This window comes from Cololabis saira, chromosome 9, assembly GCF_033807715.1.
Source record: "Cololabis saira isolate AMF1-May2022 chromosome 9, fColSai1.1, whole genome shotgun sequence".
NCBI classification, from domain to species: domain Eukaryota; kingdom Metazoa; phylum Chordata; class Actinopteri; order Beloniformes; family Belonidae; genus Cololabis; species Cololabis saira.
In genome coordinates, this window is record NC_084595.1 from 42,637,265 (window position 1) to 42,651,900 (window position 14,636).

Consider the following 14,636-nt stretch of genomic DNA (forward strand, 5'->3'; position numbering starts at 1 on the left):
TGATTATAAATTGTCCAGCGGAGTGAGTGTGTGTGGTTGTTTATATGAGGACCTGTGGTACTTTGAAATGTCCAACAAGACATTTTACTTTTTAAATAAGAAATATTATGTCTCCTCAAATCTTTATTCAGCTAAGCAGATGTAGTGAGGACGGGCAGCTGTCGGCTGCGACCACATCCCTACGTCATACAAGCGCCTGCGCTTTTTTGCCAGGACGTCCATGGTCATCTTTTCTGCTAAATGTGGTCGGCCAGTCGTTGCTTTTAAATAACCCCAAAAAGACACTCAGCACTGGTCAGCGTTTAGTTTGTCTTACGTCATCGAAATTCACCGAATTGTTTGCTCCTGAAACATTTCCAATGTGTTAAATGAGATGATTATTTTTCAAAATTTACTCTTGCAAATTTGTGAATTTGGAATATTCATACATTTTGAGTTTTTTTCTCACAAATATACAACTATGTAAAATCAGAAATTCAGATAAAAAAACACATTTTTAAGTTAATTTGCTAGGTTACAAATCCAGAATTTCTGAGATTGGTCATCAAAGATTTGCAGTTTCATGAAAACACAATTTCTGAGCTTTTTGCCCGGAATTTAAAGTAAAAAGTGCTCACACCATCTCAGCCGGGCTCAGCCAGTTTGAGTCATCTAGCTCGTGCTGCTTGAAACTGAAAATCTGCGTATTATATTCTGAACATATAACAGATGAATGCATCACAACTGTCATCGGAAAAGGTTTAAACTCTTCCACAACACTGGAAAACACAGAAAAGGGCCCCCAACCGCAATATTTCAAAGCTAGAAAACGGCCCTGCATTTGCAGGTTTTTGTCCAAGCTGTTTTTCCAAGAGTTTGTTTTCATTCAGCTCTGCTAACGTTCTCCCAGAGTTTTTATCTCTGATGGTGACAGTGTTGTCTGGTCGTGTTCCGATGTCCAGCCTGGATGTGGTGGTCATTACAGTTCTGTTTATGAGCCTTTCAAGCCCCCCATTCAAGGATCTGATCCCACGACCCCTTGAGAAAGTCATCAAACATCTCAACTTCCTCCTGATGGCAAGTAAAGATGAGAATCAACAGCCGTCCTTGGGATCCGGTCTTTCCAGTCCTCGTCAGTGGGGGAGGACACAGTGCAATAGAGGGAATGTGCATGACGACTTCACAGCGGGTTACGCCAACTGAGTGGAAGAAAGACTGAGTGTCAGAAAAACTGAGTGGCAGAAAGACTGAGTGGCAGAAAAAGACTGAGTGGCAGCGTAAACTTTCAGTTTGAGCAACTGGAAAACATCTAAAATGGGAAAGAGCTGTTGTGGAATCGACTGTACTCATAGATTTAGCAAGAAATCGGAGTTATCGTTTTACAGACTGCTGAAAAATAAGATTAAGAGAGACAAATAGATCGCTGCAATTCACAGAAACAACTGGATTCCAGCAACCGAAACGTGGATTTGCGGTTCCCATTTTTTTATCAGGTAATGTTGGATTTTTGGGTAGCTAACGTTAAACGGTCAAATCATAAAGTTCAGTGTCCTCATCACTTTAATTTTGCCAACAAATCCTGCCTTGAAGTCGGACCAAGCGTCAAGACTTTTGTAAGCCTTCAAGCTTTGCTTCGTGTTTTTCCCCAGCGTAATTAAGTACATATAAATATCAGGAAACTCGATTCTTGGCCAAATATTAATGTCCATGGACCACTGGTTCCTGAGGTAACTGTACGGATCACTGTCAAGTCCAACTGCCTTTAATTTAAGCCGATAGTTGGCTGTTATCCCGTCTTCTCCACTAGTTGCAGCTGTTTTTGCTGATGTTTTGCCACTCAGTGTGAGTAAGGGGGCTGATCCAGTGGGAATGTGACATCCATGCAGACCTTCTATAGAGGCAGGGCAGCAGGGTGGTGGTGGGCGGGGCCTGGGTACAGGTAGGAGTCCAAGGTGGGCGGGGCCAGCGGCCGCAGGAAGTGTGCGGGCAGGAACATTCGGCTAGCTGCAGCCAGAAACTGCAGACCTGCTGACTGACGCTTCCACTTGGTCCTGGTAGGAAATACAAACACAAGTCAGTGAACGCACCACAAACAATGCTGACTTTTAAAAGAGATCATCAGGGGAATCGAACCACCAGTGTTCTTTACGGAAACCAGCCCTCCGAACTGCTGATGATCTTCTGGCCAATCCCAGCGCAGACCCTCCAAACAATAAAAATAAATCACTTAATAAAAATACTGGGCTCCTCTTGTCTCCTTCTTCTGCACTAAAAGCTCCAGATTTGTTTCTTTATGAAATATAAATCATTGATTACAGCACACATGCTGAATTATTGATCATTCTGTTTATTATTAATCCGTGAAATGCGTCTCCAGTGGAGTTAAACTGAGACGGCCGACAGAAACTGCTGTTACAGAGGAACATGTCAAACCAGTGTTTGACTAGTTTTAAAACATCCCCAGATGTTATAAGAGGACGTTTCCAGACTTTCTAGATATCAAACCGGAAGTTCACTACTGATAAAGCAGAACAGTTTTGGTTTTGGAAGAACAGTAACACCAGGAACTTCAATGTTCCTCTGAGCTCTGATCACAGATCAGCCAGCCCATGTATCTACCCCCACGTAGGAGCCCTGCTTAAACCAAATTTCACTTCAAAAACCGGCATCTTCCAGCTGTCTCTGTCACCGTGCCAACATGTCTGGTAGCACCAGGTGTGATTGGTTTAGCAAGGTAAAGAATGAGGCAGGTAATGTTGGATTTTTGGGAACCACAGGATTTCGTCTCTGCTTTTTGCAGATGACGTTGTCCTGTTGGCTTCATCGGACAGGGACCTTCAGCATGTGCTGGGGCAGTTTGAGGCCGAGTGCGACGCGGCAGGGATGAGAATCAGCACCTCCAAAACCGAGGCCATAGTTCTCCACCGGGAAAGGGTGGTGTTCCTTGATGGATGGAGGAGAAGTGCTGCCTCAGGTGGAGGAGTTCAAGTATCTCGGGGTCTTGTTCACGAGTGAGGGAACGATGGAGCGTGAGATTGACAGACGGATCGATGCAGCGTCCGCAGTTATGCGGTCGATGTACCGGACCGTCGTGGTGAAGAAGGAGCTGAGTCGAAAGGCGAAGCTCTCGATTTACCGGTCAATCTATGCACCTACCCTCATCTATGGTCATGAACTTTGGCTAGTGACCGAAAGGACAAGATCGCGGATACAAGCGGCCGAAATGAGTTTTCTCCACAGGGTGGCTGGACGCTCCCTTAGAGATGAGTTTCCTCCGCAGGGTGGCTGGACGCTCCCTTAGAGATAGGGTGAGGAGTTCGGTCACCCGGGAGGAGCTCGGAGTCGAGCCGCTGCTCCTTCACATTGAGAGGAGTCAGCTGAGGTGGCTTGGGCATTTGTACCGGATCCTCCTGGACGCCTCCCTAGGGAGGTGTTCTAGGCATGTCCCTCCTCCCTAGGGGGGTGTTCCAGGCATGTCCCTCCTCCCTAGGGGGGTGTTCCAGGCATGTCCCTCTCCCTAGGGAGGTGTTCCAGGCATGTCCCTCCTCCCTAGGGAGGAGTTCCAGGCATGTCCCTCCGGGAGGAGACCCCGGGGAAGACCCAGGACGCGCTGGAGAGACTACAGTTAGGTCCATAAATATTTGGACACTGACACAATTTTCAGTATTCCAGCTCTGTACAACACCACAATGGATTTGAAATGAAACAATCAAGATGTGCTTCAAGTGCAGACTTTCAGCTTTAATTTGAAGGTATTTACATCCAAATCAGGTGAACGGTGTAGGAATTACAACACATTTTATATGTACCTTCCACTTTTTAAGGGACCAAAAGTAATTGGACAACTAACCTAATCATACATCAAATTGTCAATTTTTAATATTTTGTTGCAAATCCTTTGCAGTCGATGACAGCCTGAAGTCTGGAACCCATAGACATCACCAGACGCTGGGTTTCGTCCCTGGTGATGCTCTGCCAGGCCTCTGCTGCAGTTGTCTTCACTTCCTGCTTGTTCTTTGGGCATTTTCCCTTCAGTTTTGCCTTCAGCAAGTGAAATGCATGCTCAATCGGATTCAGGTCAGGTGATTGACTTGGCCATTGCAGAACATTTGACTTCTTTGCCTCTTTGGTTGCTTTCGCAGTATGCTTCGGGTCATTGTCCATCTGCATTGTGAAGCGCCGACCAATGAATTTTGAAGCATTTGGCTGAATATGAGCAGATAATATTGCCCGAAACACTTCAGAATTCATTCTGCTGCTTTTGTCAGCTGCCACATCATCAATAAATATAAGAGAAGACTTCACCAGAGGAAATACAGAGGAAATACAGATGGGTTACACAAGGTAAACCGTTGGTGAGCCTCAAAAACAGGAAAGCCAGATTAAAGTGAACAGTTCCTTCCCTTCTCCATACTCTTCTCTTTCCATCATTGTGGTACAAGTTGATCTTTGTCTCATCTGTCCATAAGATGTTGTTCCAGAACTGCATTGGCTCTTTTAGACGTTTCTTAGCTAACTTTAATCTGGCCTTCCTGTTTTTGAGGCTCACCAATGGTTTACACCTTGTGTAACCCATCTGTATTTCCTCTGTATTTCCTCTGGTGAAGTCTTCTCTTATATTTATTGATGATGTGGCAGCTGACAAAAGCAGCAGAATGAATTCTGAAGTGTTTCGGGCAATATTATCTGCTCATATTCAGCCAAATGCTTCAAAATTCATTGGTCGGCGCTTCACAATGCAGATGGACAATGACCCGAAGCATACTGCGAAAGCAACCAAAGAGGCAAAGAAGTCAAATGTTCTGCAATGGCCAAGTCAATCACCTGACCTGAATCCGATTGAGCATGCATTTCACTTGCTGAAGGCAAAACTGAAGGGAAAATGCCCAAAGAACAAGCAGGAAGTGAAGACAACTGCAGCAGAGGCCTGGCAGAGCATCACCAGGGACGAAACCCAGCGTCTGGTGATGTCTATGGGTTCCAGACTTCAGGCTGTCATCGACTGCAAAGGATTTGCAACAAAATATTAAAAATTGACAATTTGATGTATGATTATGTTAGTTGTCCAATTACTTTTGGTCCCTTAAAAAGTGGAAGGTACATATAAAATGTGTTGTAATTCCTACACCGTTCACCTGATTTGGATGTAAATACCCTCACATTAAAGCTGAAAGTCTGCACTTCAAGCACATCTTGATTGTTTCATTTCAAATCCATTGTGGTGTTGTACAGAGCTGGAATACTGAAAATTGTGTCAGTGTCCAAATATTTATGGACCTAACTGTATGTCTCTCGGCTGGCCTGGGAACATCTCGGACTCCCCTCGGAGGAGCTGGAGGAAGAGCAGGAGGAAGAGCTGGAGGAAGAGCTGGGGGAAGTGTCTGGGGTGAAGGAAGTCTGGGCATCTCTTCTGAGACTGCTGCCCCCGCGACCCGGGAACGGATAAGCGGAAGAAGATGGATGGATGGATAATTTTATCCAAACAGAGTTGGAGAATTCTGACACTCAATAAGACATGATGAACCCCTGAAGCTCTTCGCTGCCATCCTGCATCCTATATGACTGATACTCTCTCTTGCTAAAGTATAGAGGGACTGCATTGACGTCACTTCCCCACTGGACCAGCCCCCTTACTCACACTGAGTGGCAAAACATCAGCGAAAACAGCTGCAACTAGTGGAGAAGACGAGATAACAGCTGATTATCGGCTTAAATTAAAGGCAGTTGGACTTGACAGTGACCCGTATTTATATGTGCTTAATTTCTACGCCAGGCAAATACATGAAGCAAAGCTTGAAGGCATACAAAAGTCAGCGATCCATTTGTCTCTCTTAAGCTTATTTTTCGTCAGTCTGTAAAACAATAACTCTGATTTCTTGCTAAATCTATGAGTACAGTCAAAAGCACAACAGCTCTGTCCCATTTTAGATGTTTTACAGTTGCTCAAACTGAAAGTTTACGCTGCCACTCAGTCTTTCTGACACTCAGTCTTTCTGTCACTCAGTGGGTGTAACCCGCTGTGAAGTCCAATCTGTGACGTCATGCACATTCCCTCTATTAAAAGGTTGAAGGGAAGCAGGAGGAGGGACAACATGAACGTCAACACTCTGAAAGTGTCAACTTCAACATACGTTGATGTTGCTCGACTCACATGATTTAAACCTTCAGACAGTTGAAAAGTGTCCCTGCAGTCCAAGCATGTGGACGGGAACACGGTTGAACGGTACCATGGTTCAGCCTGTAGAACTCACCTGCGGTTCTGGTACCAGGTCTTGACCTGCGTGTCGCTGAGCTGCAGCGCCGTAGCCAGTTCCACGCGGTCCTGCACGCTCAGGTACTTCTGCTTCTGGAAGCTTCTCTCCAGCTTGGACAGCTGCTGGTCGCTGAACGCCGTCCGAGCCTTACGGGGCTTCTTCAGGCGACCCGCCGCCGGGTCCGGGGTCCCGCCGTGCCCTGGGGGTGGACAGGTGGGGAGGACATCACAAGTCCCGTCAGCTAACTGAAAACAGCTTCCTGGTTGAAGATGAAGTCTGGGAAAACTTCCTACCATTGTTGTCTAAATTACAGTCGAATATACTGTTTTGGAAGACTTTGGCGATATCATTGCTGGGCAGAGTCAATGCTATTAAAACATTTTTTTTGCCATAGTTATTATATTTATTTGAGAATATTCCATTGTTTCTGACCAAATCTTTTCTTAAAAAAATAGACTCGATTGTACTCCCTTTCCTGTGGGAATACAAAACAAATCTAAGCAAATCTAAGATGGAGGGGGGTTTGGCACTTCCAAACTTTTTGTCATATTATTGGGCTTCACAAATCAGGATTATGGCATATTGGCTGGATGACACAGTAACTCCACCAAATTGGCTTGAATTGGAGCAGGAAGCATGCCAGCCTTATTCTATAGGTGCCATGTGTGCCGTGTGGCAATAAAAGGAAGTTGAGTTGAGTTGAGTTGAGTTGCCATCCTTTTGGCACCTTACACTATTGAAAAATCAATATACAATTCCAATGTGATGATCCACAGTACAGTGCACATTTGGAAACAAATCAAGTTACACTTTAAGTTAAAACCCATATTTTATGCACTACCAGTCACTGGGAATCCTACCTTTCCACCATCCAATTTGGATAATACTTTTAGTCTCTGGAAAAAGGCAGGCATCCATACAATAGGAGACTTATACATTAAAGGCATATTTGCTTCTTTTGCACAGAATAAATACCATCTACCTGGAAGTAGTTTCTTCAAGCTGTTTATGTATTTTTACCTTTAATTATTTATTTTTTTATTTATTCATTTATTTATCTATTGTTATTCTTCGCTATTTTTCTTTCTTTCTTTGTATTTTGCATTCCACATTTTATATCAGGTTCTTCATTTATTTTGTTCTAAGAAAACAAAAAGGTGCACTATGACCTGTACTCTACTGCGCAACGATGTGTGTATACTGTAAATTTGTAACTGTATGTTAATGTGCTCTAATAAAACACACTTGAAAGGTAAATGAAGTCTGCAGCAAAGTCTGTGTTTGTTCAGGTTGACAGGGTGGTTTTCACGATGGAGGATTCTGGGAGCTGAGGGCTGAGTCCATCCATCATCTAAACCTGCTGATATCTGCAGGTCTGGGCTGAAGGCAGGTCTAGACCAGGACAGACAAACAGGTCTAGACCAGGACGGACAAACAGGTCTAGACCAGGACGGACAAACAGGTCTAGACCAGGACGGACAAACAGGTCTAGACCAGGACGGACAAACAGGTCTAGACCAGGACGGACAAACAGGTCTAGACCAGGACGGACAAACAGGTCTAGACCAGGACAGACAAACAGGTCTAGACCAGGACAGACAAACAGGTCTAGACCAGGACGGACAAACACACACACATTTCTCCAGAGACAGTATGAGGACTGGACACACTGTGATGTCATCCGTAGGTTTCTGAACAAGCCTCTTTGTCATTTTCACACAGCGTTCTGTTTTTGGGTGGAATCAGTCTGGGAGCCTCCAAAGACCAGAGACTGTCCTTCCATTTATCCATCCATCCATCCATCCATCCATCCATCCATCCCTCCATTTATCCATCCATCCATCCATCCATCCCTCCATTTATCCATCCATCCACCCATCCATCCCTCCATTTATCCATCCATCCACCCATCCATCCCTCCATTTATCCATCCATCACTCCCTCCATTTATCCATCCATCCATCCATTTATCCATCCATCCATCTGTCAGTCTGTCCATCCATCCATCCATCCATCCATCCATGCATCCATCTATCCATCCATCCTTCCATGTATCCATTCATCCATCCATTTATCCATCCATCCATCTATCATCCATCCATCCATCCATCTATCCATCCATCCTTCCATGTATCCATTCATCCATCCATTTATCAATCCATCCATCTATCATCCATCCATCCATCCATCCTTCCATTTATCCATCCATCCACCCATCCATCCCTCCATTTATCCATCCATCCATCCATCCATCCCTCCATTTATCCATCCATCCTTCCATGTATCCATTCATCCATCCATTTATCAATCCATCCATCTATCATCCATCCATCCATCCCTCCATTTATCCATCCATCCACCCATCCATCCCTCCATTTATCCATCCATCCATCCATCACTCCCTCCATTTATCCATCCATCCACCCATTTATCCATCCATCCATCCATCCATCCATCCATCCATTTATCCATCCATCCACCCATTTATCCATCCATTCATCCATCCATCCATCCACCCATTTATCCATCCATTCATCCATCCATCCATCCATCCCTCCATTTATCCATCCATCCATCCATGCATCCATCTATCCATCCATCCTTCCATGTATCCATTCATCCATCCATTTATCCATCCATCCATCCATCCCTCCATTTATCCATCCATCCATCCATCCATCCATCCATCCATTTATCCATCCACCCATGCATCCATCCATTTATCCATCCATCCATCCATCATCCATCCATCCATCCATCCATCCATCCATTTATCCATCCATCCATGCATCCACCCATTTATCCATCCATCATCCATCCATCCATCCATCCATCCATGCATCCACCCATTTATCCATCCATCATCCATCCATCCATCCATCCATCCATCCATCCATCCATCCATCCATCCCTCCATTTATCCATCCATCCATCCATCATCCATCCATCCATCCATCCATCCACCCATTTATCCATCCATTCATCCATCCATCCATCCATCCCTCCATTTATCCATCCATCCATCCATCATCCATCCATCCATCCATCCATCCATGCATCCATCCATGCATCCACCCATTTATCCATCCATTCATCCATCCATCCATCCCTCCATTTATCCATCCATCCATCCATCATCCATCCATCCATCCATCCATCCACCCATTTATCCATCCATGCATCCATCCATCCATCCCTCCATTTATCCATCCATCCATCCATCATCCATCCATCCATCCATCCATCCATGCATCCATCCATTTATCCATCCATCCATGCATCCACCCATTTATCCATCCATTCATCCATCCATCCATCCCTCCATTTATCCATCCATCCATGCATCCACCCATTTATCCATCCATTCATCCATCCATCCATCCCTCCATTTATCCATCCATCCATCCATCATCCATCCATCCATCCATCCATCCACCCATTTATCCATCCATTCATCCATCCATCCATCCATCCATCCATCCATCCCTCCATTTATCCATCCATCCATCCATCATCCATCCATTTATCCATCCATCCATCCATCCATCCGTTTATTCATCATCCATCCATTTATCCATCCATCCATCCATCCATCCCTCCCTCCATTTATCCATCCATCCATCCATCCATCCATCATCCATCATCCATCCATCCATCATCCATCATCCATCCATCCATCCATCCATCCATCCATCCATTTATCCATCATCCATCCATCCATCCATCCATTTATCCATCCATCCATCCATCCATTTATCCATCCATCCATTTATCCATCCATCCATCCATTTATCCATCCATCCATTTATCCATCCATCCATCCATCCATCCATCCATCCATCCATTTATCCATCATCCATCCATCCATCCATCCATTTATCCATCCATCCATCCATCCATCCATCCATCCATTTATCCATCATCCATCCATCCATCCATCCATCCATCCATCCATCCATTTATCCATCATCCATCCATCCATCCATCCATTTATCCATCCATCCATCCATCCATTTATCCATCCATCCATTTATCCATCCATCCATCCATTTATCCATCCATCCATTTATCCATCCATCCATCCATCCATCCATCCATCCATTTATCCATCATCCATCCATCCATCCATCCATTTATCCATCCATCCATCCATCCATTTATCCATCCATCCATTTATCCATCCATCCATCCATTTATCCATCCATCCATTTATCCATCCATCCATCCATCCATCTCCGTTATTGTTCATGTATATATTAATGATCTTGCGTTTCCTCCACTATGCTCCCCATTGTTTTTGATAATGATATAACTTGATTTCGACACACAGTAACTTTGATTCTTTGATTAGTGAAGCCAACTCTGGCTTTATTAAATTTTGTGAGTGGTTTCTGGATAAATAAGTTAACATTAAATGTAAAACAAACAAATTTGTATCATATTTAGAGGAAAAAATAAAACATACTGTAAATCCAATGCAAAGATTACTATTGGGGATAACGACATAACCCAGGTTTCCTCTACCAAATTTTTAGGGGTTTTAATTGATGAAAGGTTATCATGGTCCGAACATATTAATCTTGTCAACAACAAAGTATTGAAATCAATTGGTATCATCAGAAAAATTAGTGCTTTTATATCGCAGAATTCTTTAAACATACTTTATTCCAGTTTAATTTATCCACATCTCAGTTATTGTAATATTGTTTGGGCCAGTACTTATCCTTCTAATTTACAGAAATTATTAATCACTCAGAAGAAATGTGTTAGATTAGCCACCTTCTCTAATTATTTCTCTCCATCTGCCCCTCTGTTTAGGAAACTTTGCATATTGTCAGTATATACGATATAAACATACTTCAATCATGCATATTTATTTATAAATGTATCCATCTTTCCCACTTGCTTTCCAAATCTTTTCATGAATTCTTCACAGCCAACTCTCAGGTCCATTCCTACAACACAAGACCCAGTAATAAACTTCATCCCCCTTTTTGTCGCACTACACACTCCCAGTTTTCTTTTGCTTCTAGAGGCTCCTTAATCTGGAATTCCTATCAGTTCATTGTTGAATTATCCTCTTCTATCAAATGTTTAAGTTAAGATTTAAATATATTCTGTTAAATAAAGACTCTTAAACCTTTATTTTACAGTATGTTAAATGTGGATTATTACCCTACATACTCTCATGTTTTTGTTTTTTTGCGTTCCCTGCTCATGTTGTTTGCTTTCTATTGTCTGTTGTTAGAGCTTCTTGTTTATTTTGTGAATACCAGTATTATTGTTGTTGTTGATTTATCTGTCAATTCTTTTATTTCCTTGGGGAGGTGCTTTTTATAAGCCCGTGCAGGGTTTTTTAACCTCTCCCGCACATATTACTTTTGTCTCTTAGTTGTTGTTTTTGTTTTTCTCTTTTATGGTGCAAATAAAAAAAGTAAAAAAAAGTCATCCATCCATTTATCCATCCATCCATCCATCCATCCATCCATCCATCCATCCATCCATCCATCCATCCATTCAGCCTCAGAGATCACACCTTGCTGGAAACCTGTGCTAAATTCAGGGATCACACGACTGATAATCACATCAAAATAAAAGTGTGTTTCTGGCTTGGTTCCTGAACAGCCTCAGTGACACAGGGAGGACTCAATGTACCAACGGTCAGTCTAAACATTGGTCTTCAATGACAGGAACATCTAGTCGATGTTCCTGTCATTGCGTTCTACAGGGTTCAGAGTTTGACTCTGTGAATCCAGACAGATATTGCTGCCGTTGGTCTTCATTTACTCTTATCTGACAGCATTCATCCTCCACTTTACACTTTACACACAAACGTCTTCACATTTCATCTCATTTCAGTAGAGCCTCCAGAACACACCATTCATTAGAAGGAAGAAGTCTTTCCCTTCTTATTTAGGAGTCTTCAAAGAAAAGCAGCTCATTTTATTCCACCACAAGTTCAGGATATTGAGGATAAACTTGACCATATTATGAGATTTCTGATTGATCATGCGGCAGATCATGTATCAGTTCTACTCATCAATAATCAGACCCATGCTGCCTTTAATCTCTGATTGACCCAATTAAATGTCAGAAAACTGAAAGAAATTGAGATTGTTGCAGATTTGTTCACATATGAAAACCTGATAAACAGATAGTGTTACTTCAGTCAGATTCATTTTTAATTTGAGACAGCGTAGAGCATCTGATGAGGAATTTCTGAAAAATCTGTTCAAATTATCCCATTTAAAAGCCTAGTTTTAGAATCAGGCTTTTGAAATAAATACACTTTTTACAGTTTATCACCAGCATTCCCATCATTATTGCTTTCATAATATTTTTTTTTTATAGGCTATATATTTTTCATCCCCGATTTTTTACCATTATATCACCCAGTGCTCCTACCTAAGCTACAGTCCTGGACATTGCCATCCTCTACCATATTTTTTCTTGACAAAAAAAAAAAGATTCTTGTTTTCGTGTGAATGTCCACCATTCAGTCAGAAGTTTTTCTATCAGTTGAATCAATAATCCACGATTAATCACTGACATTGATAAAAATCACAGTTTCGCTCCGCTTATCCGTCAGATTTCTTGTATTTAGTTTAGTTTAGTTTAGTTTAGTTTATTTATTTAGCAACATAAGACAAATTGAACAATAAATGTAAAAACATTGAAATAACATGCAAGGAAAGGAAGAAGAGGCTTATATAGAATCCTTTCCATATACAGGACTGTCTCCGAAAATTAGAATATTGTGATAAAGTTCTTTATTTTCTGTAATGCAATTAAAAAAACAAAAATGTCAGACATTCTGGATTCATTACAAATCAACTGAAATATTGCAAGCCTTTTATTATTTTAATATTGCTGATTATGGCTTACAGTTTAAGATTAAGATTCCCAGAATATTCTAATTTTTTGAGATAAGATATTTGAGTTTTCTTAAACTGTAAACCATGATCAGCAATATTAAAATAATAAAAGGCTTGCAATATTTCAGTTGATTTGTAATGAATCCAGAATGTATGACATTTTTGCATTACAGAAAATAAAGAACTTTATCACAATATTCAAATTTTCTGAGACAGTTCTGTATGAATAAAAAATAAAAGCTACACAGATTTTCTGTTTTACCTCTGCTGTGCTCTACAGACGCCCTGTCCAGACTTTTATTCTGAAAGGCTTCATCCAGTCGCAGGTCTGGGTGTCCCGGGTCCGAGCAGACCCAGACCCGCCCCGGGTCCGGGCGGGACCCGCAGTCCTCCAAGATGTCCCGGATCAGGAAGGAGGAGCAGAGGGAGCGTGGCCCGGCGGCGGGCTCTCCCCGCCCGCGGCGGAGCTCCGGGGGCTCCGCGGGCTCCGGAGGATCCGCCGGGCCGAGCCCCGGGGGCTGCGCCCGGGAGGGCAGCGCGCCGGGCGGCCTGAGAGCCAGCAGGGAGTCGATGAGGAAGCCGGAGCCGCGGGAGGAAGGAGGCTCCATCCTCCACCGGGACTGACTGTTTCACAGACGCTGAGCAGAAACTTCAGAAAGTGTGACGTCAACACGAGCGTGTTAGTTTGGTTGTGATGTCATTTTAACCATTCAAACCCGAGAGGATCAGCTGTTCTGCTCCTAGACAGATGCAGGCTGATGTGGGGGTTTCTGGGGGCCCTGGTTTAGTAACTGGATGAGTTCAGGGCCTCCGACGTGATTGTGTTGATGGACTTAAGGTGAATCAGGATATATTTGTGCAGCCAAAGATCCAGCTCAGGTTGAAGGTGGTGAGTGGTCACTACAGTTCAGAGACGTAGTCCAGATCTACCAGTCCTGCAGGTTGATGCTGGTCCTGAGGCTCAGGGGCCACACATCTGTGTACGGCACTGGACACTCCAGCTCTGCTCCCCCTCTTCCTGCTGGAAGGTGGTTGTTTTTGTAATTACATCCATCCATCCATCCATCTGCCCAAGCATCCATCCATCCATCCATCCATCCATCATCCATCCATCCATCCATCCATCCATCCATCCATCCATCCATCCGCCCAAGCATCCATCCATCCGTTCATACATCCATCCATCCATCCATCCATCTGCCCAGGCATCCATCCATCCGCCCAAGTATCCATCCATCCGTTCATACATCCATCCATCCATCCATCCACCATCTATCTATCCATCATCCATCCATCCATCCATGATCCATCCATCCATCCATCCATCATCCATCCACCCATCCATCTATCCATCATCCATCCATCCATCCATCCATCATCTATCCATCCATTCATCCAAGCACCCATCCATGCGTTCATCCATCCATCCATCATCCATCCATGCATCCATGCGTTAATCCATCCATCCACAAATTCAAGCTTCCAGCCAAGCATCAATCAATCCAGCCATCTATCCATCAATCCGTCC

General features: G+C 43.4%; 1 protein-coding gene across 1 annotated transcript; it reads right to left on the reverse strand.

Annotated features, from left to right (window-relative positions):
* Positions 1–1,870: 1,870 nt before the first annotated feature.
* Positions 1,871–13,716, reverse strand: barhl1a (BarH-like homeobox 1a). Its single transcript, XM_061730280.1, has 3 exons — positions 13,371–13,716; positions 6,231–6,432; positions 1,871–2,030 (listed from the first exon to the last, which is right to left on the reverse strand). Exons 1-3 carry the CDS (start codon positions 13,714–13,716, stop codon positions 1,871–1,873), a joined length of 708 nt encoding a protein of 235 aa, XP_061586264.1.
* Between the last annotated feature and the right edge of the window lie 920 nt (positions 13,717–14,636).

Excerpts from the sequence above, each read along its gene's own strand:
- barhl1a (XM_061730280.1), bottom strand. The coding sequence starts at position 13,716 with ATGGAGCCTCCTTCCTCCCGCGGCTCCGGCTTCCTCATCGACTCCCTG. Across the intron at positions 6,433-13,370 it reads GTCTGTAGAGCACAGCAGAG|GGCACGGCGGGACCCCGGAC; the intron begins GTAAAACAGAAA and ends GTCCACCCCCAG. Across the intron at positions 2,031-6,230 it reads ACCTGGTACCAGAACCGCAG|GACCAAGTGGAAGCGTCAGT; the intron begins GTGAGTTCTACA and ends ATTTCCTACCAG.